The sequence below is a fragment of the Hibiscus syriacus genome, unplaced genomic scaffold, assembly GCF_006381635.1.
Source record: "Hibiscus syriacus cultivar Baekdansim isolate YM2019G1 unplaced genomic scaffold, ASM638163v2 tig00110391_pilon, whole genome shotgun sequence".
Lineage (NCBI taxonomy): Eukaryota > Viridiplantae > Streptophyta > Magnoliopsida > Malvales > Malvaceae > Hibiscus > Hibiscus syriacus.
Window position 1 is genome coordinate 1,278,139 of NW_024062719.1, and position 26,643 is coordinate 1,304,781.

At 33.8% G+C, this 26,643-nt stretch overlaps 1 protein-coding gene and 1 pseudogene across 1 annotated transcript; one reads left to right on the forward strand and one right to left on the reverse strand.

Annotated features, from left to right (window-relative positions):
- Positions 1-18,198: 18,198 nt before the first annotated feature.
- On the reverse strand, positions 18,199-19,206 carry LOC120123209 (expansin-like A1). The gene is made up of 3 exons (XM_039142145.1): positions 19,077-19,206; positions 18,864-18,973; positions 18,199-18,771 (listed from the first exon to the last, which is right to left on the reverse strand). The coding sequence occupies exons 1-3, from the start codon at positions 19,186-19,188 to the stop codon at positions 18,217-18,219; spliced, it is 777 nt and encodes a 258-aa protein (XP_038998076.1). The 5' UTR covers positions 19,189-19,206; the 3' UTR covers positions 18,199-18,216.
- Positions 19,207-24,017: 4,811 nt separating this feature from the next.
- Positions 24,018-25,546, forward strand: LOC120123190 (annotated as a pseudogene).
- Positions 25,547-26,643: the final 1,097 nt, after the last annotated feature.

A 26,643-nucleotide genomic window follows, 5' to 3' on the forward strand; every position in this document is an offset into this window, starting at 1 on the left:
TAGTCATTTTTGGATGAAAGTGTTATGTGCCTGTCAGGGTAATATGTCGGTCTGGACTTGGATGTCAATGGTGTGTTGGGTCCAAGTTAATGGTAAGGGCAAGGTGTTGAAGGTTGTTCGATTAGCTTGGTGTTGTTATCTCTATTGCATTTGGCAGGAGCAGAATGGTCGGTTGGACGGAACTGATCTGAGGCAAGTAAGTGAAGTTGTTCTGCACATCAAGAGAGTTGTTAGATTGAGAGTTATGGGTTGTACAAAGGTTATTCTCCCCTCTCCTATACTTGCGACTGCATGGGATTTGTTATAGCTTTTGCTTTTGTTGCTGATTACTGTTGTTATATTCTTTTATGTTGTTTATAGGGACTGTTTTATTTGTGCTTTCTTAGTGTTTCGGTTATACAGGTTTGGCTGGATGCTGGTTGTATAGGTCTGGTTTGGTTCTTGGTTGTATAGGGTTGGTTCTTTTGGATGAATAAAATTAACATTTATCTAAGAAAAAGAAATATGTACACTTTAACTCAATAATCGAGTTAAAATTGAGTCAATGTTCGGTTCTGATCAGGTTTGGGCAAATTAAATTCGGGTTACTTTCGGTTTGAGTTGTTTTTTTATTCGGGTTGTTTTTGATTTGGCTAAAATTTTGGCCAAATTAGGTTCGATTCGAGTTACTTTCAATTTGGTTAAAATTTGGATTGATTTCAATTCTATTGGGTTTTTTCATGTTTCAAGCGAAATTTAGGTCTATTTCAAATCTCAATTTAGATAAATCAATTCGTTTAATCAGATTCGGATAAAATTTACGAGATCTAATTTTCAATTAAAATGGAAAACAACCCCGCGTTCATGGCATAAATTGTCTCAAATATACCACTACTTGTTACAAATTTCTTTACTATTTTGTAGCATGTCGTAGTCATGTTTTATTCTTCTGGGTTTTTGTCCAATATCTTTCAATTTAAATCATATTAATGATTACTTATCTAAGAAAAATCACATTGTGATTGACATAGTTTTTAAAATTAATATAATGAGTTAACATCGTTTTCTTAAATTCATATACAAACAAACAAACAAACTAAAATTTATCAAATTTTCAAATATAATTAACAAATTCAAGTGTAATAATTAACTTTTCAATTTTCATAAAATCAAAAAATTAATTATTAAACATTAAAAATGTTATAAAAATGTTGGAAGCAACGAAGGTACCTTTCGCTGCAATTTCCCAGAATTTGCTTGCTATCATTATTAAATTAAAAATTATTTTTTTCACTTTATTTATAAATAAAAATAATTAAATAATTTTTATATTTTTATAAAAAGTTTATGAAATAATTATAAAAAATATATTTATAATATTATAAAAAATATATATTTTTTTAAAAAATCCAATCAATTATTTATTAAAATACTATTTTTTAAATTATATATTTAATTTTAAATAATTTAAATTTAAGGTAAATTATATATTTAGTATCCAACCATCACGTTGGTTCCGTACAATATTAGTTAAAATTAAATAGATGATTTTAAAATAATATTATTTTAAATAAATATTTAATATGATTTTAAAAAATAAATAAATATTTTAAATGTTTATAATATCATAAATAAATGTTTTAGAATAATTTAATTTAAAATTTATAAATACATAAAACTAATTATTTAATTATTTTTTATTTTCAAATAAAATGAAAATTATTCTTTAATGTAACAATGATACAAGTATTAAGTTTGATATAATGAAAATAGACTCGCATTATAGTAGAATGACTAAACTTTCAATCATTAATTTAAAGTGTCGCATTTTCGAATTTTATAATCATCGGAAAATTTTGATTTTGTGGTGATATTATTATATAAACTAAATAAAAAAATATGGTAAATTTAACATAAATGACTAGCTTAATTTAATGGTTAAGTGCTTTCCATTTTATGTAAGATGCTTAGGTTCAATTCTTGCTAAGAGCAAGAATACTTTATTTTATTTTATCCTAACGGCTAATTTAAAAAATAATAACAAAGAAATAGAAAAATGATGTCAAAATAAAAAAAAAATAAATAAAAAATTGACATGTCATGCCACATCAACATTATCATTAATGATTTTAAAAACAATAAAGTTTAGATACTAAAACGAAATAAAAATGATAGTGTTAGTACTAAATGTATAATTAAATCTTTTAATATTTATTTAATAAAGACATTTTAATTAGTAGTGTGTTTCGACACGTCGTTTTAATAATACATTACGATATGCTACGTGCGCTATATACTCAACTTTATGAGAAATTGCAATTAAATTAGATTAATTAGTTTATTATTAGAGTAATTATTTAATATACTATTAGTTAAATATCTTTTTTTTTATCAACACTTTTAATCTGACGTCGTATATTTTTAATCAATATTTAAATAAAAATACACATAATAATAGATTAAGATTGTTTTTAGAAGGAAAAAAAGTTTATAATCGATATATCAAATAATAGTGTTTAGGATAAAGTACACAATTGGTCCCCGGTTATATGTTATTATTTTGTTGAATCCTCCGACTATTAAAAGTTATAAAATGATCACCGATTATTCGTATTTTCTAAAATTGTCATTTTCTGTTAAAAATAACGATCATATGAGTTGAACGTTAACCTGTTGAATCAGATGTGGTAAAATCTAATATCAAATTCGTAACCTATTGACAGACACACATTCTATAGATAAACCTACTCAAACTCAAAAATTTTTAAGAAATAATTTCTTTTACTATTGGGATCGCTCGATAAATTCATAATATGAACATTTCTAATTATATAAATCAATATCTTATTCATATGTATCAAACCATAATTACGATGCATATTTCCACATAGAATAATCTTTTGAATTTTGGTGTCGAAATATTAGACTATATAAGAAAAATATAAAGACTTATTAGATATTTAAATTCGAAATTCAGCATGAACCAAGCGATCTTAGTGATTAAGGGATTGTTATTATCCTTGAGGTCCCAAGTTCAAGCACATATGTAGGGGTATGAGCGTTCATTGTCAAATAGTTGAAAGTATTTGTACATATACTACTTTGTATTTACTCTAAATTAAAAAAAAAACCCTCAAAACTCAAAAGGCAACTTCTAGTTTGTCTAATATTTAAACTTACAATGACTTAAATTGTAATTAGAAAAAAATTTAAGAACACAAACTTATCATTCTTTAGTTCGATCCTTATTTGATTAAATATTTAATAACTTTTATATTTTTTAAATTTAAATATTTATTTTTATATGAACCAAAATACTATTAAATCAAAATTATATCGAATATATAAATTTTAACAGGGGCAAGGGCTCACCCTTGAGCCCTAAGGGAGCTCCGTCCCTGGTGGCATAAGCTATCGCAACCACCAAAAACCACACACAACACAAAAACATACGGTTAATAAAGCAAAAAAAAAAAAAAAAATCAACCAATGGCATCTTTCACAAGACAATCTGCAATAACATTGCAGGATCTTGGAATAGTATGAACTTCCAAAGATTGGAGCAGCAAATTTGAGGGCAAAGCTAAACTTCGACCATAAAACACGACGGGGCTAATTGAGGGGTATTGATCTATTAAAATGTTAGGCTACTATCATATTCAATTATTAAGCGATGATTAGGAAACCAAACAAAGTACAAGAAAAAATTACAAGTTTCCAATACAACGAGAATTTCAACTCCAGTAGGATGAAGCAAACCAACATTTTTTTTTAGAATTTTGCAAGAGATTTAGCTTTGTGGCCTCTTAATATGCCTCCAATTCCAGTTGTCCCAAAACTGCCACATACGACCCCATCTACATTAAACTTTAGATATCCGATGGGAGGCTTCATCCATAAATAAATCGAGTGCTTTAAATTACCAATCTGGGAAATGCGTGAAGAAGATAGACAAAGCAATATATTGAAAATTGATTTAAACATGCGACGTTAACGAGCTTTGCACCAGTGACTGATTCTTAACAAAGCTATATTTAAGAGTCGGTTTTTATCGAGCTTCAATTTTTTGAAAACTATCTACATTTGAAATAACCATAGACAGTGGTGATCTAGAAATATTTTTTAGGGTGGACACATATATATTAAGGATATAAAATTTTTGAACGAGGTAGGCATAAATAAAATTTCAGGGTATACATCATCAATAAAATATGTCATAATCGAAGAAATTTCAGATTTCAGGATGGACACAATAAATTTTCAAGGCGGGCACAATCAATAAAATAAATTACTAATCGAAGAAAATCCGAATTTCAGGCCAGTGACCATAGAGACCAAGAAAAATTGAAGAATGCAAGCTTCTACACTCCTTTGGACCATGGATCGATCGGAGTATCCTTCTTGACATGAATCTGGTTGTGATGTTACTGAATCATATATGATGTTTACCCGATCGTGATTTTAGTAAGTGTTGAAAATTACAATGCTTGAAACTAAGATGATGAAGGAAAGATAAATATGAAATGGTGAATAAAGGATTGGTGATAGATGTTTGTTGTGTTTGGGATGAAGTATGGAAGGGTGATGGAAGTTGTAGTTTTATGATAAAGGAAAGATGATGAAGAGTTAGGAGAATTTGGCTTGGAATGTGTAGGAAAAGGGAATATGGATTGTGACCCACTAGTTACATAGAACTAGGAACCAACAATATAATAAAGTGGATTGAAGTGGTAAGGAATGAAATATGACCCACTAGCTATAGGGAGCGAGGAACCAACGATATAAAACAATGGAATGGATGAATGCCACAAAAACAAACTTGAAGCCGATAAAGTTCTCAAAAGAACTATAAAAAAGGCAACTCACTAAGAGGTTTTATATATGAAAGTTGTGTGTTTACAATGAAAGGATGAAGCCTATTTATAGTGCTCTAAGGCTGAATATGAAAGGTTCACACAAAAGAGATTAATGCTTCATCTTAATGGTGATGAACGCTCATGAATGCTTTGTTTATTCTTTCTCCTTAAGTGGATGAATATTCTAGAGAGTCTAGGATGAATTTGGACACTTTTGAGTCTGAATTCAGACTTAATTTCGTCCAAAGAGGAGAGAGACTCTTGAACTTTCTTGGCTTGCTCACTTATGAAAGAATGGAGGATAAATGTGGACACCTTGATGTATGTAGACATCCTATTCGTGTAAGGTAGAGTGTTTCTTGGAATTTCATGCTCATCTTCATGCCATTTATCCTTCTTGAATGCATTAATGATAAGAATAAAGTAGGCCTTCAATGTATGTCTCCTTGTAGAATTTGAATGGTATCTCAAAAAGGATGAGAAAGAAGGTCTTCATTCCAAGAAAGAGTGTTTCTTGGAATTTCATGCTCATCTTCATGGCATTTATCCTTCTTTAATGCCTTAATGTTGAGAATAAAGTAGGCCTTCAATTTATGTCTCCTTATAGAATTTGAATGGTCTCTCAAAAAGGACGATAAAGAAGGTCTTCATTGCATGTCTCCCTTGTAGAATTTGAATAGTCTCCAAAAATGATGATAAAGGACTTAATTTCTCTTAATGCGGCCCATGAATGTATGTTGGACATCCATGCACTTGTAAGAATGAATTTGGAGAGTCCTTTTAATGTTCAAGCCTTCCTTGCATGCAATTCCCGTAATGAAATTCCAATTTACACTATCTTCCGTAAATTGGTCATGTCTCAAGCTCCCAGTATCGGATTGAGGTGATTTAAAAGACATTGGAAAGCTAAAAGATAGAGGAATAATATTGTTGAAAACATTTTTGATATTTCGATATAACAAATTAAGTTAAATGAATTTTAAGATTTCACAAATGATTTTACAAATTCGATTCAATTAACCGAATATCAAATTATTACTCCAAGTTTTTCAAGATCAATTTTAATCCTTACTAAATGTGTAAAATTGTGATTTGTACTTAAACTATTTTTGAAACAATTTTCACAAAGTATTTTGAACCAAAAACAAGCCTTAAATCAATTATTCAAAGGCATGCACCGATGCATCAGTACATGCATCGATGAATTAATTGAACATCGAATGCATTCCATGCACCGATGCACTCTCCATGCATCGATGCACTCTGAATATTTTCAAAACATCGAATGCATTTGATGCATCGATGCACAAGCCATGCATCGATGCATCAGGCTATTTTTCAAACATCGAATGCATTTCATGCATCGATGCACACTTGGTGCACCGATGCATCAAGTGTTCCAACGGTCAAAATATTTGAATTTTACACGAATGCACCGATGCATACTTGATCATGCATCGATGCATGAGATGCTCCACCTAGAAAAATTAATTGTTTTCACACTTAAACGGCTCTATTATCCCCACTAATTATCACCAACGTTCAGAATTGATTCAAGGGGTATTTAAACAAGTTCTGGAGCCATTGATCAAAAACAAGAAACATCAATCAACTAGAATCAAGAGAGAATCAAAGAGAAAGCATCAAACCTCAAGTTTGAGTATTTCAAGCCTATTTTTCATCCAATATTCATTAGCTTTCAATAACACTTTTGTACTCAATTGTATTTATCCTTGAGTGTTCTTTTCTTTGTTCTAGAATTGTGCAAACATCTTACCTTGTGAGGTTTTCTTGTAAGTTTGCAAATTTGTAATCTTCTCTTTGGGAAAAAGAGTGTTCTCAAGAGTTGGGGTATACTCTTGAGGGATTTTGTAAGGTTATCTCTTTGGCCTCAAAAGAAAGAACAAATTAGTGAATTTGTTGGAAAATCCTTAGTGTGGATAGCTAAGGTAGTGGACGTAGACTTTGTTTGAGAAAGTCGAACCACTGTAAATCGCTGTGCAATTACTTTAAATTTTCTGCAAAAGCTTCCACGAAATTTTTAATTGCCAATTCACCCCCCTCTTGGCCGATTCCGTAGATCGATTAACTCAACAATTGGTATCAGAGCCTCACTCATTTGAAGGTTTAATCGCCTCTTGAGTCGATTCGGGAAGAGTTACATTGATTACCAAGTCATCAATGGCCTCCACTTCAAATTACGACTCCGGTCTTGATTCGATGCCCGTCAACAAGCCTCCTTTCTCAATGGAGCTAATTACGCCTATTGGAAGAATAGAATGATGTACTTCATTCAAGCAAGTGACATGGGAGCATGGAATGCCGTAGAAGAAGGATACATCAAGCCTATCACTCATCCAAGGTTGTGGAGTGAAGGAGAGACAAGAATGTTCCAGCTCAACTCCAAAGCCATCCATATTATTTTTGTGCTCTTGGACCAGATGAATACGGAAGAGTTTCATCGTGTACAACCGCCAAAGAAATATAGGACAAGCTTCAAGTCACACATGAAGGTACATATGAGGTAAAGAAATCAAAAATATTCTAACGCATAGCTATGAAAATTTCAGGATGAAACCAAATGAAGACATCAAAGCTATGACGGATAGATTTTCAACGATTGTCAATGGTCTCAAATCATATGGAGAGATCATCTCAAATGAAAAGCTTGTGAGGAAGTTAGTCTACTCCCTCCCAAAATCATGGCAATCAAAGAACGGCAATCATCGAGTCTAAGGATCTATCGTCCTTAACTCTTGAAGAACTTATCGGTTCACTCCTCACTCATGAGATGATGCTTGAAGATGAGGTGGACCTTGATAAAGTTGAAGAGACACCAAAGGAAAAGGAGAAGAAGAAGAAAAATATTGGAGTTGCTCTCAAATCCACAGATGAGAGTGATTCTAATATGATGATGACGAGAAATGACATTGTTTGCCAAACGATTCAGAAAAATGATGAGACCTTACCAAGGAAGAAAATTCAAACGAAACGAAGGCCTCAAAATGAACCAAAAGAGAAGGACCCGATCATTGCTATGAATGCAAAAAACCAGGGCATGTCAAATATGATTGCCCACAATTAAAAGAAAGGGTCAATCAAAGAAATAAGCACAAGGCTCATGTGGCTACATGGAGCGATGAGAAGGTTCCGATGAAGAGGAACAAGAAGTAGCAAACTTGTGCTTGATGGCATTCGGGGAAGTTCTAAGGTAACCTCTAACTCATCCGATTTTGATGATTATCTTATGATGAGTTATTTGAGGAGTACAATGGGTTGGCTTCGGATTATGAGAAATTGTTTTTAAAATATAAAAATGATGTTTCAAAATTGAAAAATGAAAACAAACTCATATCCAAAACCAACGATCTTGAAAGTAAAATCAAAGATTTGCAAATCAAACTAGAAGAGTTTGAAAAGAAAAATTTAGATTTGCAAATTTACTTTCAAAGATCAATGATGATCATCAAAAGAAAATTGATGATCTTAAAACTTCTTTTGATAAAGTTGGAACAAACATTTTGAAAAAGGTGGAAATTCAAAATCCAACTTTGTTAGAAAATGTTTTAGAAACTACAATCATAGAGGTCCCCAAAGAACCTCTAATAGAAAAATCATTAGAAGTATGTGGGTTCCTAAAGAATCATTACTACTAAAGATAAAAATATCCTACACAAATGGATACCTAAGGGAGTAGGATTTTGGAAACTAATGAATATGGACCCAAAAGAATTTGGGTACCAAAAATCAAAAATTAATCTATGTTTGTAGGGAAAGGAGCATTGCTACAAGGCACAGGAAACAAATTCAAATTCATGTACCTTGATAGTGGATGCTCAAGACATATGACCGGAGACAAAAGCCGGTTCATTGAGCTTAACGCCAAAAATGGAGGAGAAGTGACTTTTGGAGACAATTCAAAAGGTCACATTGAAGGTATTGGTACAATAGGTAATACCTCTTCCATACAAATTAAGAATGTTTATATGTGAATGATTAAAGCATAATCTATTGAGTATTAGTCAATTATGCGATAAAGGATTCAATGTCTTATTTGAAATTAATGGTTGTAAAGTCATTGACATTGCATCTAATCGGATTATGCTTGTTGGTCATAGAATAGGAAACATTTACATGGTGCATTTAGATTCTATTGATATGACTAATTTATGCTAGTTGCTAAGGAAGTCAATTATGCGATAAAGGATTCAATGTCTTATTTGAAATTAATGGTTGTAAAGTCATGACATTGCATCTAATCGGATTATGCTTGTTGGTCATAGAATAGGAAACATTTACATGGTGCATTTAGATTCTATTGATATGACTAATTTATGCCTAGTTGCTAAGGATGAGCATGATAGTTGGTTATGGCATAGGAGACTAGGTATGCTAGTATGAGTGTTTTGCAACGGTTAATTCAAGGAGACTTAGTAAGAGGGTTGCCTAAGCTTAAATTTGATAATGATAAAATCTGTGATGCTTGTGCTAAAGGAAAACAAAAACAAGTTTCTTTAAATCTATTTAATGTACCAACTAGTAGAGTATTACAATTGATCAATTTAGATCTTTTTGGACCAACTAGAACTACTAGCTTGGGAGGAAAACAATATGCATTGGTCTTGGTAGATGACTTTTCTAGATACACTTGGGTTCTATTCTTAAGTACTAAAGATGAAGCATTAGAAAATTTCATCACATTTTCAAAATAATCCAAAATGAAAAAGGTTACTCTATCACTAGTGTTAGAAGTGATCATGGAATGAATTTGAAAATCTTGGATTTATTGAGTTTGTAATTCTAATGGTATTAGCCATAATTTTCAGCACCTAGAACCCCAACAAAATGGAGTTGTTGAGAGGAAAAATCGAACTTTAGAAGAAATGGCTAGAAACCATGCTTTGTGAAAATAATTGCCAAAATATTTTTTGGGCGGAAGCCACAAATACCGCTTGTTGTTGTAAATCGAGTAATGATTAGGCCAATTTTAAAGAAAACTCCATATGAAATTCTCAAAATAAAAAGCCTAACATTAGCTATTTTCATCCTTTGGATGTAAAGTTTTGTTTAAACACAATAAAGAAAATCTTGGCAAATTTGATGCTAAAAGTGATGAAGGAATTTTTCTGGGTTATTCCTTAAATTCTAAAGCTTATCGTGTATTTAATAAAAGACTTTAGTTGTAGAAGAGTCTATACATGTTGTTTTCGATGATAATCCCCTTCCAAGGAAGGATTCTTCTGTTAATGATGATGTAGGTATTGTACAAGCAAATGACGTTAGACATGACGTTGGAGAATCATCATCAAAGGAAGAAACAAAAGATGAGGAAACTCATGATCCCCTCGAGATCCAAACCATTGAAGAAAGGGAAGTATCTTTTCCAAGAGAGTACAACTATGTCAAGGATGGTGAAATTATAGGTGATCCATCAAAAGGGGTAACTACTCGATCTTCTCTTAGAAATATCTGTAATTATGTTGCATTTATTTCATGCATAGAGCCTAAGAACATCAAAGAAGCATTAAAATATGAACATTGGATTATGGCTATGCAAGAAGAATTAAATCAATTGAGAGAAGTAAAGTATGGACATTAGTTGAAAGGCCTAGTAATAAATCTACTGTAGTACTAGAGGGTTTTTAGAAATAAACTTAATGAAAGTGGTAATATAGTGAGGTACAAGGCTAGACTTGTTGCTCAAGGCTATACTCAAGAAGAGGGATAGACTATGATGAAACATACGCTCCGTAGCTAGGATGGAAGCAATTAGAATGTTATTAGCATTTGCATGTTTTCATGAATTTAAATTATATCAAATGGATGTTAAAAGTGCATTTTTAAATGGTTTTAATAAAGAAGAAGTGTATGTGGAACAACCTCCAGGTTTTGAAGATTCAAAATTTCCAGATCACGTTCTTAAATTGACAAAAGCTCTTTATGGTTTAAAACAAGCTCCTAGAGCTTGGTATGAAGATTGTCAAATTTTTTAATTGAAAAAGGTTTTTCAAAAGGAAAGGTTGACACTACATTGTTTTAAAACATAAAGGTAAAGATTTATTAGTAGTTCAAATTTATGTTGATGATATAATATTTGGCTCTACTAATGATGTTCTTTGCCAAGAATTTTCTAAGCTAATGCAAAGTGAGTTTGAGATGAGCATGATGGGGGAGCTCTCATTTTTCTTGGGACTCCAAATCAAGCAAAGAAAAGATGGCATCTTAATCAAGCTAAGTACGTCAAAGATATGCTCAAGAAGTTTGGACTGGAAAATGGGAAACCTCATAACACTCCAATGAGCTCTTCAACAAAGCTTGACTTAGATGAAGGAGGTAAATGTGTAGATGTTAAATTATATAGGTCAATGATTGGCTTTTTGCTTTATCTAACTGCAAGTAGACCGGACATTATGTTTAGTGTTTGCTTATGTGCTAGATTTCAATCATGTCCTAAGGAATCACATTTACTAGCTGTTAAGAGAATCTTTAGATACCTTAAGGACACTCCTAGTTTAGGACTTTGGTATCCTAGAGACTCTAGCTTTAGCTTGCATGCCTTTTCTGATGCGGATTATGGAGGATGCAAAGGAAAAGCACCTCCGGTACTTGTCAATTCCTTGGAAATATGTGATTCTTGGTTTTCAAAGAAACAAAATTGTGTTGCATTATCTACCACTGAAGCGGAATACATTTCAGCCGGTAGTTGTTGTGCACAAGTTTTATGGATGAAACAACAACTTTTTGATTATGGAATTGAAGTAGGTACCATTCCTATCAAGTGTGACAATACTAGTGCTATTTGTCTCACTAAAAATCCCATCCAACACTCTAGAACTAAGCATATTGAAATAAGACATCACTTCATTAGGGACCATGTCACTAAGGAAGATGTAGTTCTAGAATTTGTTGATACTTTGCACCAATTAGCGGATATTTTTACAAAACCCTTAGATAAGAAAGATTTTGGACATTAGAAGAGAATAGGTTTAACTGACTATCTTCACTTAGTGTTTAAAATAATTTAGCACTTTAATAAATACTGAAAAATGCTTATAATAATAATTTTTGATGTATTCTTGCATTAGTTAGGGGGAGTTTATGATTCTTAATAAAAATTAATTTTATGTTCAAATAAAGTTTGAAGATTAATTTGATTGATTGAACATAATTAATTTTTGATATATGAGTTGCCATTACCATTAGAGCCAAATTATTTAGCATTTTAAGTGTTTAAAACGGATTTTTGACATTTTGTGCTTCATGCACCGATGCATTTAACAATTGCATTGATGCATCCTTGAATATGCATCGATGCATAAGACCATGCACCGATGCATCCGTCGGGTTTTAGGTTTAAAATCTTCATCTTTTTCATTTTTCTCAAACTAAAACATAAACTCACGGCCGTTCGTCCCACACTCACCTCAAATCTCTATTTTTGCTCAAAATCTTCGGGGAAAACATCGGATTCTTCAAGTTTTCATCCTACAAACCTGCTACACTCATTAAATCGCGCAAACATCTCCTCATTCCCTCAATCCAAATTTTTCAAGGTATTTTCACAAAAACTCTATCATTAAAATTTTGAACTTAGGACTAGTTTAGATTAGTTCTAGTTGAAATAATTATCGGGCATTGGCTATATGATGATTCTAAACTAGTTTCTACAACGAATTTCATCAAAAACGCATAATTTTTCAAAATTATTTGGAAATTTCGAATTTAAAAAAAAAATTATTTCGAAAATTATTGATTCAATTGTGTTGTTTTCATGAAAACTATGCGTATTATGATATTAATTTTAAATAGTTTTCAAAACTTTGCCCATTAGGATTATGTTAGAGAACCTTGAATTATTGAGGACTCATTTGAGTTTTGGGATTGAATTTTGTGCATACATGTGTTTTTAAATTGCAGGTGATATTTCTTTCCAACTTCCCTAATCATGTCTAATCCCAAACGCCTAGATCATCCTCGAGTCGGTCTCACCAAAACCGTCCTCCTGCTCATAGACCTCAAAATCCATCCATATTCCTTATCCTCATTAGTACTTGTTTTAACATGCCTGAAAACCGTAGGGATGAATTGTACTCTAGGTACATGAACTCCTTCCAATCTATCGTATTAGGGAAGAGCGTATTCCTTCTCTGCAAGCTATGATAAAAACTTGAATTTGAATACCTCTCAATTCTTCGCCGATGGAAGTTTGATAAACTCTTTTCTCTTCAACCCATCGTCTTTCATCAACTTGTCCGCATCTTTTCCAATGCGGTTTGCATTCAGAACACAACTCAGTGCGGTACTATAGCGATTAGATCCTATCTTTTAGGACATATCACTATTACTTCTGAATCCATCGCATCTCATTTGGTTTAGATGACGAGGGTTTATTTAATGAGAAGGAAGATGTGGAATATCCATATCTCCCTAATGCTAGTGTCAGTACCTTTAGGTCTCACCACGATCGATTTCTTCACTAATGATCTCTTGGTGGTTTAGACCATCCGCAGGTCGGTACTCCACTACGTACTACAGACTTATGGTGGATGCATATAAAGAACAAAAAGAAAATCAATTTTCCACATATTGTCTTTAGCGCGCTTGTCGATATCATAAACATCATTCCCTCAAAGCATGTAGAAACCCTACCTTATGGTTGTCTACTAAGCAATTTGTTTATCAAAATCGGCCTAGATGTCTCCCTTGACAATCCTATTCCGCTCCAAAACCCAATCAATATCACATCCTTAAAGAACGGATTGGAAATTGGATGAGAACCCGACTATGGTCTTTTCGACCGGTAAGCAAACCCCGGGAGCTAGTTCTTCACGAGCTGCTCCTAGTTCTTCTCGTGCTCCTCCTCCTCCTCCAGCTCCTGACGCTGATAATGATCCAGAGCTTCAAAGGCTTATGAGAGATATTGACGAGGAAGTACCAGCTCGGCAAGATGATCAACGCCACCTTATTTCCAATCTTTCTAGAGTCGTTTGATCTGCGTTTTGCTTCCATGGAGTCTACGATTACTGAGTTTCAGAGGGAGATGCGTGATCGTATGGATGCTCTTACTCTTGAAGTTAGAGCTCATTATCCTCCTCCTCCTCCCGATTCCGCTACTTGGATTGTTAAACTTTTTGATTTGAATGTTTATGTTTGTTTGGATGTTTGGATGCTTGAATGTTTGAACTTAATTTTAATATATTTGGTTTGAATTTTATTCATTTTTGCATCATTAGATATATGACCAATTATGCCATTCACATTTTATTATGAATATTGTTTATGAAAACTAATGGCTAATCTCTCTTTTGATTGTGATCTTAGCAGCTTATATTAATAAATCAATTGGCTAATGTTTTTCAAAATTCTGTTTAAAACATTTATATAGAGTCTTTTTGATTTAACAAAAAGGGGGAGAAAAATTTAAGATGTGCTATAGTAAGGGGGAGTAAGTTTTTCAAAATCGATTTCAAAAATAATTTCTTAAACAAATCTTAAAATTATTCAAATTTTGTTATATCAAAAGGGGGAGATTGTTGAAAACATTTTTGATATTTCGATATAACAAATTAAGTTAAATGAATTTTAAGATTTCACAAATGATTTTACAAATTCGATTCAATTAACCGAATATCAAATTATTACTCCAAGATTTTCAAGATCAATTTTTCCTTACTAATGTGTAAAATTGTGATTTGTACTTAAACTATTTTTGAAACAATTTTCACAAGTATTTTGAACCAAAAACAAGCCTTAAATCAATTATTCAAAGGCATGCACCGATGCATCGTACATGCATCGATGCATCGATGAATTAATTGAACATCGAATGCATTCCATGCACCAATGCACTCATCCATGCATCGATGCACTCTGAATATTTTCAAAACATCGAATGCATTTGATGCATCGATGCACAAGCCATGCATCGATGCATCAGGCTATTTTTTCAAACATCGAATGCATTTCATGCATCGATGCACACTTGGTGCACCGATGCATCAAGTGTTCCAACGGTCAAATATTGAATTTTACACGAATGCACCGATGCATACTTGATCATGCATCGATGCATGAGACGCTCCACCTAGAAAAATTAATTGTTTTTCACACTTAAATGGCTCTATTATCCCCACTAATTATCACCAACGTTCAGAATTGATTCAAGGGGTATTTAAACAAGTTCTGGAGCCATTGATCAAAAACAAGAAACATCAATCAACTAGAATCAAGAGAGAATCAAAGAGAAAGCATCAAACCTCACGTTTGAGTATTTCAAGCCTATTTTTCATCCAATATTCATTAGCTTTCAAGAACACTTTTGTACTCAATTGTATTTATCCTTGAGTGTTCTTTTCTTTGTTCTAGAATTGTGCAAACATCTTACCTTGTGAGGTTTTCTTGTAAGTTTGCAAATTTGTAATCTTCTCTTTGGAAAAAAGAGTGTTCTCAAGAGTTGGGGTATACTCTTGAGGGATTTTGTAAGGTTATCTCTTTGGCCTCAAAAGAAAGAACAAATTAGTGAATTTGTTGGAAAATCCTTAGTGTGGATAGCTAAGGTAGTGGACGTAGACTTTGTTTGAGAAAGTCGAACCACTGTAAATCGCTGTGCAATTACTTTAAATTTTCTGCAAAAGCTTCCACGAAATTTTTAATTGCCAATTCACCCCCCTCTTGGCCGATTCCGTAGATCGATTAACTCAACAAATATCCAATTGATTTCAAGATCCAAACACGTATGTATCACATCAAAAAATGGAAGACAGCCTGACTGATATTCTTGCATTTGAGGCGATTGTTCATCTCCCTTTATGCACCTAGACACAATAGTAGCAAAGGTTCATGCTTGAATAAAATTAAAAAAAAATAAACATGCAATGCAAGATTTAAACGAACTAGATTTATTAAATGAACCAAAATACTTAAATAAACTAACATGATTAAATGAACTACATGAATTATCATGGTTTAATGAAGTACATGTTTTAGATGAAGTAGCATGCTTATTTATTCATGCAAATTCTTAATACTCATGTAAATTCACGCACAAGTAAAAGATGGAATAAGGAAGAAATCCCTTAGAATTAGCCTTCAAGATCTTCGATGAAGGTGGAGGTTCTTCCTTCGGGTTAAAATACACCTTCATTCATTTGAACTTGTTTTGCTCACCTAGTGTTGAAAACATTTTGATATTTCGATATAACAAATTAAGTTAAATGAATTTTAAGATTTTCCAAAATGATTTTCTAAGTATATTCGATATAATTATTCGAATATCAAAACATTACTCCAAATATTTCAAAAATCATTTTAATCCTTACTTAAGTGTAAAATTAAGTTTTAATCTTAAAACAATTTCAAAATAATCTTTCAAAGTATTTCGAACCATTTCAAAGCCAAAAATTCCAGATTGCTCAGAGGGAACCGATTCCCCCCCCCAAGAGGTACCGATTCCCCCCTGAATGGTTTGGCTCCGAGATTTCCAGAATGCTCGGAGGGATCCGATTCCCCTATAGGGGGTACCGATTCCCCCCTGTTCAACGGTCGAAATATTTGAATTTTACATTAGGGAACCAATTCCCTATGAGGGGGAACCGATTCCCCCCACGCTCCAAAACTGTTTTATTAATTGTTTCACACTAAAAAGGCTATGATCTTCACTAATCATCCCCAACGTTCATAAGTGATTCAAGGTGTATTTAAACAAGTTCTGAAGCCCTTGATCAACAAGAAATCATAGAGAAACAAGAGAGAAAGCATCAAACACCAAGTTTGTGCAAATCAAGCCAATTTTCCTTTCAATATTCATTTGCTTTCAAGAACACCATTTGTGTTCATTTGTAATTATCTTTGAGTGTTTTTCTGTTCTAGAATTGTGCAAACATATTACCTTGTGAGGTTTTCCTTGTAAGTTTGCAAATTTGTAATCTTCTCTTGGGAAAGAGTGTCTCAAGAATTGGGGGATATTCTTGAGGGTGTTGTAAGGTTATCTCTTTGGCCTCAAAAGAAAGAACAAATTAGTGAATTTGTTGGAAAATCCTTAATGTGGATAGCTAAGGTAGTGGACGTAGACTTTGATTGAGAAAGTTGAACCACTCTAAATCGTTGTGCAATTACTTTCAATTTTCTGCAAAAGCTTCCACCAAATTTTTAATTGCCAATTCACCCCCTCTTGGTCAAATCCGTCAATCGATTAACTCAACACCTAGGATTAAACTAGGAGAGGCTACTAATTTCCCTCGATCAAGTGTTCTCGAAAAGGCTATCGAAAACTTAATAAGGTTTGTAGCCATGCTCACATTATTCCCTCCCTCTTTAAAGCGAGTCATCCTCGAATAAAAAATATCAATAAAAGAACAACCCTCATGGCAAGTAAGAAGAAATCTTTGCCATAGGTAGAAAAATTCAATTGAGTTCCTCTCCCTTGAGGAAGGTTAATCCTTGAATTGCAAACATCGTTGGGGAAATATTCTTCACCACCAAGCAAAAAGAAGTCATTTTCATAGATGGAGAAGTCCTTTTAAACTCCTCGTAGTGACTTGCCAACTTTTAAAGTCTCATGTGTGATGCAAACAATCATAGATTGATTGGATTTTGAAAGTCTCCTTTGAGAAAATGCGATCTTGTTTGCCTCTTTATCTTGTTTGCATTTTATAACTCGACTTGAATTTGAATTTTTCATGTTGAGTTGAGCTTATGAAACGACAATCCAAATTTAATTTGAATCGAATTAAATAAAAAATATTAAATTTTCAAGTTGAGTAATTAGTAGTAAAATTTGTTATTTTTACTTTATTCCATGTTCTTTGCTCTTTATAAAGGCTAAGCTTCTTGTTTAACTCAGTTGCTACCTATAAAGATGTAGTTTTTTTTTGTTATACTTTCGGTTTTAAGGCTTCGCCTTGACTAATCCGAGTCGACTCGCTTCACACACCTGATTTTGGTGGGTGAGTCACTCAAACTTGAGACATTGCTTGAGCGATATTAAGCTGCTTACCACTTGAACCAACTCCTATCATAAAGATGTAGTTTTATGATATAGTTTCTCTAACATGCTTTTATCTGAAATAGTAAAATTGCTTTATAGGTCCATGTATTATAATGTATAGTGCGTTTTAATCCTTGCACTTCTAAAACGAGAAAAAGATTCAATGGCAAAATTAATGTGTAGCACATGTAACATAAACAATTACCATAAAATAAATTTGAGATTATCTCACCACATAAATAAATGCATTAAACTTTTGGATTATTTTATTAAAAATTTATTACAAATCATGGATACAAATATTTATATCATACCCACAGCGAAATGCATGCAATTATTTAGATATTATTCAAACCATACATAAGAAGGTGAGTTTTTTGTATCTTTATGTTTTAATCACCAAGTTCCATAATCACAAGGAGAGCAATTCTCCTGTGCAATGTCAGTGATTTGAACTCCAGTATCATAAACAACTCCATTTTTCCAGTCAGCTGGAAGCACATAATTTGCCCAAACCCACCTGTCGCTGTACCCAAAAATGACCTTGAATCTTAATTGTAAGGCACCATTCGGAAACCTGTTCGAATCCCAAACAGCCCCATAGTTCCTATTCATGGAGTTCCAGCTCGAAGACCCGACCCGAGCTACATCAATGGCTACAACCTCTGTCTGACCGCCTTGGTACAGCAGTTTAAGTTGCAGGTAATATGGTTTCTGGCTTGATTCTTCAACTCTAACAGATATGTTATTGTTTTTGTATTCACAAGGTATCCTTTTATATTCAACGTCCACAATCCCAGCTTTCAGAATGTCTTGAGCCTTGCCCTTGTTGGCCATAGCCATGAAAGCTTTGCTGCTAAGAACAAAGTCGGTTCGGTTATCGTAATTGCGATCAGTTAGTGTCACCTTTGTCCCTTTACCGTTGCACAGGTATGAATTTTTACATCTTATCTACGAAAAAAACCATGTTAAACACATTCAAAACTCTGATTTCCACTATAATAATTAAAAAGGCAATGAAAAATCAAAACTATAATACAAACCTGGAAGCAGGCACCACAACCAGCTCCGTTTTTGAAGAGAGGAGAACCACTACCTGCGAGGAATCCATTGCCAAGGCTTAGTGCCAAAGATCCATATCCACAAGCTCCAGCTGCACATATATATCAAGCCCACAAAACAAGTGTTACCCACCAAATATTTCAGAAAAATATGATCTGGGTATTAAAGAAGACTGAACAAGGAAAGCTAATTACATGAAAGTGCCTCGAGGGAGGAGACAAAAGTAGCCTTGGATTGATGCACGCATCGATCACAAGCAGTGGCATAAGAAACGAGAAGGAAAAGCAACCAAACAAAGTGAGCCATTTTTGGTTTTTTTTTTGCTGTTTTGTTGAGTTGAGAAATGTTAAGTGAATATAGCAAAGAGAGATGGGGTTTATTTATACATGAAGATTAGTCTGGACAACTGTTAAGCATTTCTGGAAAACTATGGATTGAAAATATGATGGAGTAAACATGAAGATTTCGCCAGGAACAACTTTCCGCCATGGCTGAAGTGGTTGTTATAGTCAAATCCCAGATTCAATGCTAGAAAGTTTAATTGAAACTTTGAACATTTTAGCACCCAGGGACTGTTTTAAAACAAATGACTCTTAGAAGTGCCAAAACTTTCACTTACATATTCATCAATCCCCCTGTTTTAAAACAGTTTAAATAAGCAACAACCCCTTACTTTTTTTTTAATTTAAATTTAGTCCCTATAGTTTTGAATAAAATAACTGCGAAGGAGTCAATGTCTCAACACTATAGGGACTTCATTTTAAATTTCAAAAAGGCTAGGGGCACTTTTAAGAGTCATTTGTTTTGATAAAGTCAAATTAATGAAGTTTTGGCATCAAAACTTGGGTCAACGGATTCTGAAATGGGCACACCATTTGTGCTTTTATCCAGCTGCTTGAAACTTGACGCAGAAACAGTCCCCGGTTGCTAACATGTTCAAAGTTTCCATTAAAATTTATAGCAGTGAATATGGGTGAAAGAAAACCACTTGATATTTAACCCTTTACCATTAGTAGCTATTCAAAGAGATAATACTTGATCAAAGGAAAACTAAATAAAATATAAATCTATTTCTAATCAAACTATGATTCTTACTTTCTCAAATTTAAATATTAATTTGTGTCACTTTGAATTCAAGTTAAACTCTAAAAAATCTCCACAGTGACGCAAATTCTGAATGTGCGTAGGTTTTGAGATAAAACACTCAAAATCGATGAGACAACCAAACTCAACAAAAGACAATTCTTCATTTCAACGAACACGTTCTCCATCTCTTCCACAACACCCCTAAAAGTAGGAGTGTTCAAATTAATCGTTATTGTTAACCACAATTCACCGATGTAACCGCTACATTTTATAGGTTAACTATCTGAATCGTTAAGATATAAAACACTCAAAATCGATGAGACAACCAAACTCAACAAAAGACAATTCTTCATTTCAACGAACACGTTCTCCATCTCTTCCACAACACCCCTAAAAGTAGGAGTGTTCAAATTAATCCGTTATTGTTAACCACAATTATTCACCGATGTAACCGCTACATTTTATAGGTTAACTATCTGAATCGTTAAGATTAAATAGTTTCGATTAACCGAATAGTTAAAAATATTAATTAATGATTACAATTAATGATTTTTAATAAATTGTTAACCATCGGTTAACCGTTAATAAATTATAATTAATTCATTAATTATATTTTTTAGAGAGTAGAATTAAAAATAAAATCAAAATGATTCCTCCTATTTTTTAGTTATCATATTTATCTTATATAGGATCACATTAGGTCAAACATAGATGGAAGAAATATATGATTTTTAAATTACAAAATATAAATATACATAGAAGATTTTAAACTGTAAAAAAATAAATAAATCTCATAATATATATTTATAAAATAAAATGCATTTATAAATAAATAAGATTTTTACAAAAATATATATTTTCATCATCGTAAATTTTTTGAAAATTTGAAAATTTTAAGTTTTGTTATGTTTAAAAAAAATTGTAATAGGTTAACCATAGGTTGTCCTATAACCGAACCGTTAATAACGATTAACTGCTAATTGTTAGCGGTTAACTATTTCTTAATTATTAGGTTATGGTTGATAAAATTTTAATAATTATTATAACGATTAACTGACCGTTTAGACTAAATGGTACTGTTAACTAACCGTGAACACCTCTACCTAAAGGGGGTTATCTTTAGTAATTAACATCAACCAAATCCAAGCAATGCTCAAACTTGGTTGTGGGGAGCGGTTTGGTCATCATGTCTGTAGGATTGTCGTGAGTGTTGACTTTGCTCACAACAATGTCAATCTCGAGAAATTAATCACATACAAAGTGATAGAAGATATAAATATGTTTCATTTGCTCATGAAACATTTGATCTTTTATTAAGAATATAACACTATGATTATCACCAAATACTATACTAATTTGAAGGTTTTCATTAGGTTCACAAAAAGTCCTTTCAACCAGATTGCTTCCTTACAAGCTTTAGTGATCGCCATGTACTATGTTTATGTAGTTGACAAGGCGATCATACTCTTGAGAGTAGCTTTCCAACTAATGGCACATCCTCCAACCGTGAAGACATACCCTGTAAGTGATCTCCTTTTATCAAGATCTCTCGTAAAATCAGAATCAAGATATCCCACGACTCCATCTCTAGTTTGCCCAAACAACAGGTAAACATCACTACTACCGCGAAATACTTAAAAGTCCATTAGACAACTTTCCAACGTTCTTTACCGGGATTCACCATGTATCTACTTACTGAACTCACAACGTACGCTAAATTTGGACGCGTACAAACTGTAGCATACATTAGAGATCTCACTGCACTAAAAAATGGAACACATGACTTGTATTCTACTTTCTCTTCTGATTTTGGTGAACAGTTCGATGAAAGTCTGAAGTGAGCTACTAGTGGAGTTCTTACAGGCTTCACACTTTGTATATTAAACCTGTGAAGAACCTTTTAAATGTACCCCTTTTGACTTAGGTACAATTTACCTATTTTTTCTAATTTCAATTTCCATTCCGAGTATCTTCTTTGCAGGACCAAGATCTTTCGTCTCAAACTCCTTGTTAAGCTAGGTCTTCAATTGTTTAATCTCTTCTTTATTATTCGCAGCTATCAACATATCATCAACATAAAGAAACAAATATATAGGTGAACCATCAAAACCCTTTTTGAAGTAAACACAACTATTAAAGTTACTTCGCTTAAACTTAAGAGAAATCATAAAAGAATCAAACCTCTTATACCATTGTCTAGGCGACTACTTAAGTTCATAAAGAGATTTCTTTAGTGAACAAACATGGTCCTCCTTTCCTAAAACCATAAAACCCTCTGGCTGCTTCATGTAAATGTCTTCTTCGAGTTCACCATGCAAGAATACAATTTTCACGTCTAGCTTCTCAAGCTCAAAGTCTCGTATAGCAACTATTCCAAGTAAATCTCTAATAGAACTATGTTTTACCACCGAAGAAAATACATCATTAAAGCCAATTCCTAGGATTTGGTTGAATCCCTTTGCAACTAGTTTTTCCTTGTATCTGAGTTTTTCAACTCCTGGAATTCATTCATTCTTTTTGTACACCCATTTACATTGAATGGCTCACTTTTCGTTGAGAAGTTTCACTAAATTCAAAGTGTTATTCTTGTGAAGTGACTCTATTTTCTCCTGTGTTGCGATCATCTACTTGCCTCATTCTTCATAGCTAAGAGCCTCTAAATAAGATAATGGCTCTTGGTTCACATCAATGTCTTTCACAACACTCAAAGCATATGTGACTAGGTCAGCCTCCACGTACCTTTGTGGCTGTTTGATTTCTCTTATGGGTCTATTTCATGTAATAAATTATGACAGATCAGATTGTTGCAGAGGAGTTCTATTCTCTGTGAGTGTTTTAGATGTGAACCCTGTTTCAAACTGAAACCTCATCTTCATCTGTGGGACCTTTGATTCTTGTGAATTTTTGTTAGTTTCATAAAGGGATGATCTTCGCAGAATAACAAATTCTTCAAATATCACATCTCTACTAATAACTATCTTTCTAGTTTTAGGACACCACAATTTATAGCCTTTTACTCCCGACTTATATCCTATAAAGATGCACTTTATGGATCTAGGCTCCAATTTACCATTATTTACATGAGCATACGCAGGAAAACCAAATATCTTCAAATCAGAATAATTTGTATGCTTTCCAGACCATACTTTTTGTGGAGTTTTTTTTTGTCAATGGCTATGGATGGAGACATGTTAATCAAAAAACATGCTAGCAAAGCCGCTTCAGCCTAGAATGACTTAGGTAGATCAACATTGGAGAGCATGCAATAAACCCTCTCCATTATCGTTCTATTCATTCGTTCAATAAAGCCATTTTATTGTGGCATATGACATACAACCAGGTGTCTCACAATCCCTTCTTTCTTACATAACTCATTAAATTCTTCAAAAAAAAACTTTAAACCATTATTAGTACGCAGACATTTAACTTGCCTTCCAGTTTGTTTCTCACTCATTGTCTTCTAGTTCTTGAACGTGGTCATTGCATCACTTTTCTACTTCAGGAAGAACGACCAAACCTTTCTAGAATAGTCATCAATGATTGTCAACAAGTTGTTTGTACCTTCATGAGAGGATACTCTAGACAGTCCCCAAAGATCAGGATGTGGTCTAGCGTACCTTTTATAATGTGAATTCCTTTGGTAAAGCAAACTCTCCTTTATTTTCCAAGTGTAGTTAGGCTACCTTAGTTGCCCTAATGGGGCATTGTTAGTGTTGTGTGCCCTCGGATATGCATGTGTAGTTGCATCAGTCCAGTACAACAGATATACTTAAAGCTTGGTTTGATGGTTGTGTGAGACTCAGCCAATGCTTCAATTGAGTGGGAATTACTGATGATATGTGATATCGGTTTCCCCTCCATGATCTATCTGATTGCTACGTGAGACCAGAAGATTATTCAACAACTTAGTGTGAATTTTACTGAAGCTATGTGACATTGGGTTTCCTCAGTTAACTAGTGTCTGATGGTTATGTGAGACTGATACTAGCAGAGTGTTGCATTCAGATAATGCACAGCAATGTCAGTGTTACATTCAGATAATTTATCCAATGTTCGAGGAAGTTGTCAAGAAGTTCTTTAGCTACTTGGAGCCATTGATTGTTGAGGCCAAGAACAACAACCTCACACGTATGGCGTTGGAGGATTGTAAGAATATGATGAATTATTCCGTTGATTCACTTTGGGCATCGTATTCCGACATTCGTGAAGGCGACATGTTGAGCATTGATGATAGAATAAATAATCCGAGAACAGGGTTGAACGTGGTTATCTCGTACCAACAATCGTGTTTGAATGGTTTTGAACACGATCGTGGCATGAAAGAAAAAGTGGAAAAGAGTATCGTTGATGCTAGGGAATTCACATGCAACGCCTTGACAATTGTGACGAATTTGTTGGACATTCTTTCCAAATTCAATATTAAGTTGCGTAATCCGAACGGCCGTGAACTGCTTTCTGTCGAGAAAAATGGTTATACGTCGTGGTTCTCGGTTAAAGACCGACATCTTTTGGCTAGGATTCATAACAGCAAGACGATACCAGATGTTGTTGTCACAAGATGGAAGTGGCCAATTCAAGACCATTGGTGCAGCCCTCGCTGCTGCACCTGAAAGATCCAATGTCTGACATGTGATCTACATCAAAGCTGGAATCTATGACGAGCATATCACAGTGGAAAAACAATACATCAATATACTAATGTACGGTGATGGTCCGAGAAAAACTATTATCACCGGTCATAAGGGTGTAAAAGATGGTAGCGGAATTACGACGTGGCGGACTGCCACTTTCGGTATGTTTCAAAGATCAAAATCGGATAATTCTCTGTTTTTTTTCCCTTCTCAATTAAGATAATTATATGATTAATGGTGCAGCAGCTGTTGGAAACGGATTCATTGCCAAATCCATGGGATTCCAAAACACTGCAGGTCCTGCAAAGCACCAGGCTGTGGCTCTTCGTGTTCAATAAGATAAGTCAGCCTTCTTCAATTGTAGGATGGATGGCTACTAAGACACATTGTACGATCAAGCAAATCGTCAGTTTTTTGGCAATTGTATCATCTCTGGAACTATTGACTTCATCTTCAGTGACTCCGCTACCATTATCCAGAACTCATTGATCATCGTGAAGAGAGCAATGCAGAATCAGTTCAACACCGTGACTGCACAGGGAAAGGACTTCGTCGACGAGAACACCGGATTTGTGATCCAAAACTGCAGGATTATCCCCGAGAAGAAGTTATTTGAAGGCAGGTTCAAAATTGCTACGTACATGGGCAGGCCATGGAAGAAATACTCTACAACATTTATCATGGAGTCCGCATTAGGAGACTTCATTAGGCCTGAAGGATAGATGTGGTTCAATCGACCTGACAAAGTCAAGTACAAAGATACAACCTACTATGGTGAGTACAACAGTGGCCCTGGTGCTGACCTCAATGCGAGGGTTAAATGGAAGGACTACCACATAATGGACAAAGCGACTGCCATGGATTTCACTATCCGATCATTCCGTTTGAGCAAAGAGAACTGGTTGCCTTTGACCGGCATTCCTTTCACTAGTAGATTAAGACATTGAAGAACATGTCGTCCAACAGATTAAATAAGAGAAATCAATTCAATTAAGATGTCTACTTTATTTTTTCAGTAACAATCTTTTCTTGGAATAGTTCCATTCACTTATGTCAATAGCCTGGTGTTACATGAAGTCACAAGCATCGGAGAGTCACCAAATTGGAACTTGAATCCTTCGAACTCTCGGGATCTTTATTACCATACATTGGAAATTTGAGTTTTCTCAAGGAGTTGAAGCTTGCAGGCAACAGCTTCTACAATCAAATTCCTCAAGAAATTGGTCGTTTAAGAAGACTGGAAACAATACAGCCTACTAAAAACTCCATCAGTGGTGAAATTCCTTCCAATTTATCTGCTTGTTCTAAGCTTACAACAGTTGATATGAGAGGCAACCGGCTATATAAGTGACTTCGGTTTAGCAAAACTCCTTTCTGCGGACAAGCATAACTATTCAAGGAATTGGTCGAGCTCCACTGGCTTAAGAGGAACAACTGGTTATGCTCCACCAGGGAAATCCACCTTATTCATTTCTTCCATAATTTAAAACCAATTACTTCTATATGTAATTTTGGATGTATAAGTTGAAGAATATGGCATGGGAAGCAATCTGTCAACAAAAGAAGATGTGTATAGTTATGGTATCCTCGTGCTAGAGATATTTACGGGGAAAAGACCGACCAATGAAACGTTCAAAGAAAATTTAAACATTCACAACTTCGTCAAGGCAGCTTTTCCCGAGCGAGTGATTGAGATAATAGATCCCATTCTTCTTCAAGAAAGAGTCGAACATCTTCGATGCTTGAATTCAATATTTGAAATAGGACTCACATGTTCTGCTGAATTGCCAAGTAAGCGGATCGACATGAGTGATGTTGTTTGATAAGTGCATTATTTGATTAATATTTTGCTTTTAAATTACTTCTTAATCATTGGTTTTTGTGGCTTAATTGTTCGTTTTGATTAATTTTCTATGCAAGACACTAGATTTAGGAAATTACACTAAAATACAGAATTCTGCAGTTTTTTTTTTGGAATCAAAGCTAGATTAGTGGGCATGACATTGGGCATGAAACATCTGACGAGGCGATGACGTCAACACCG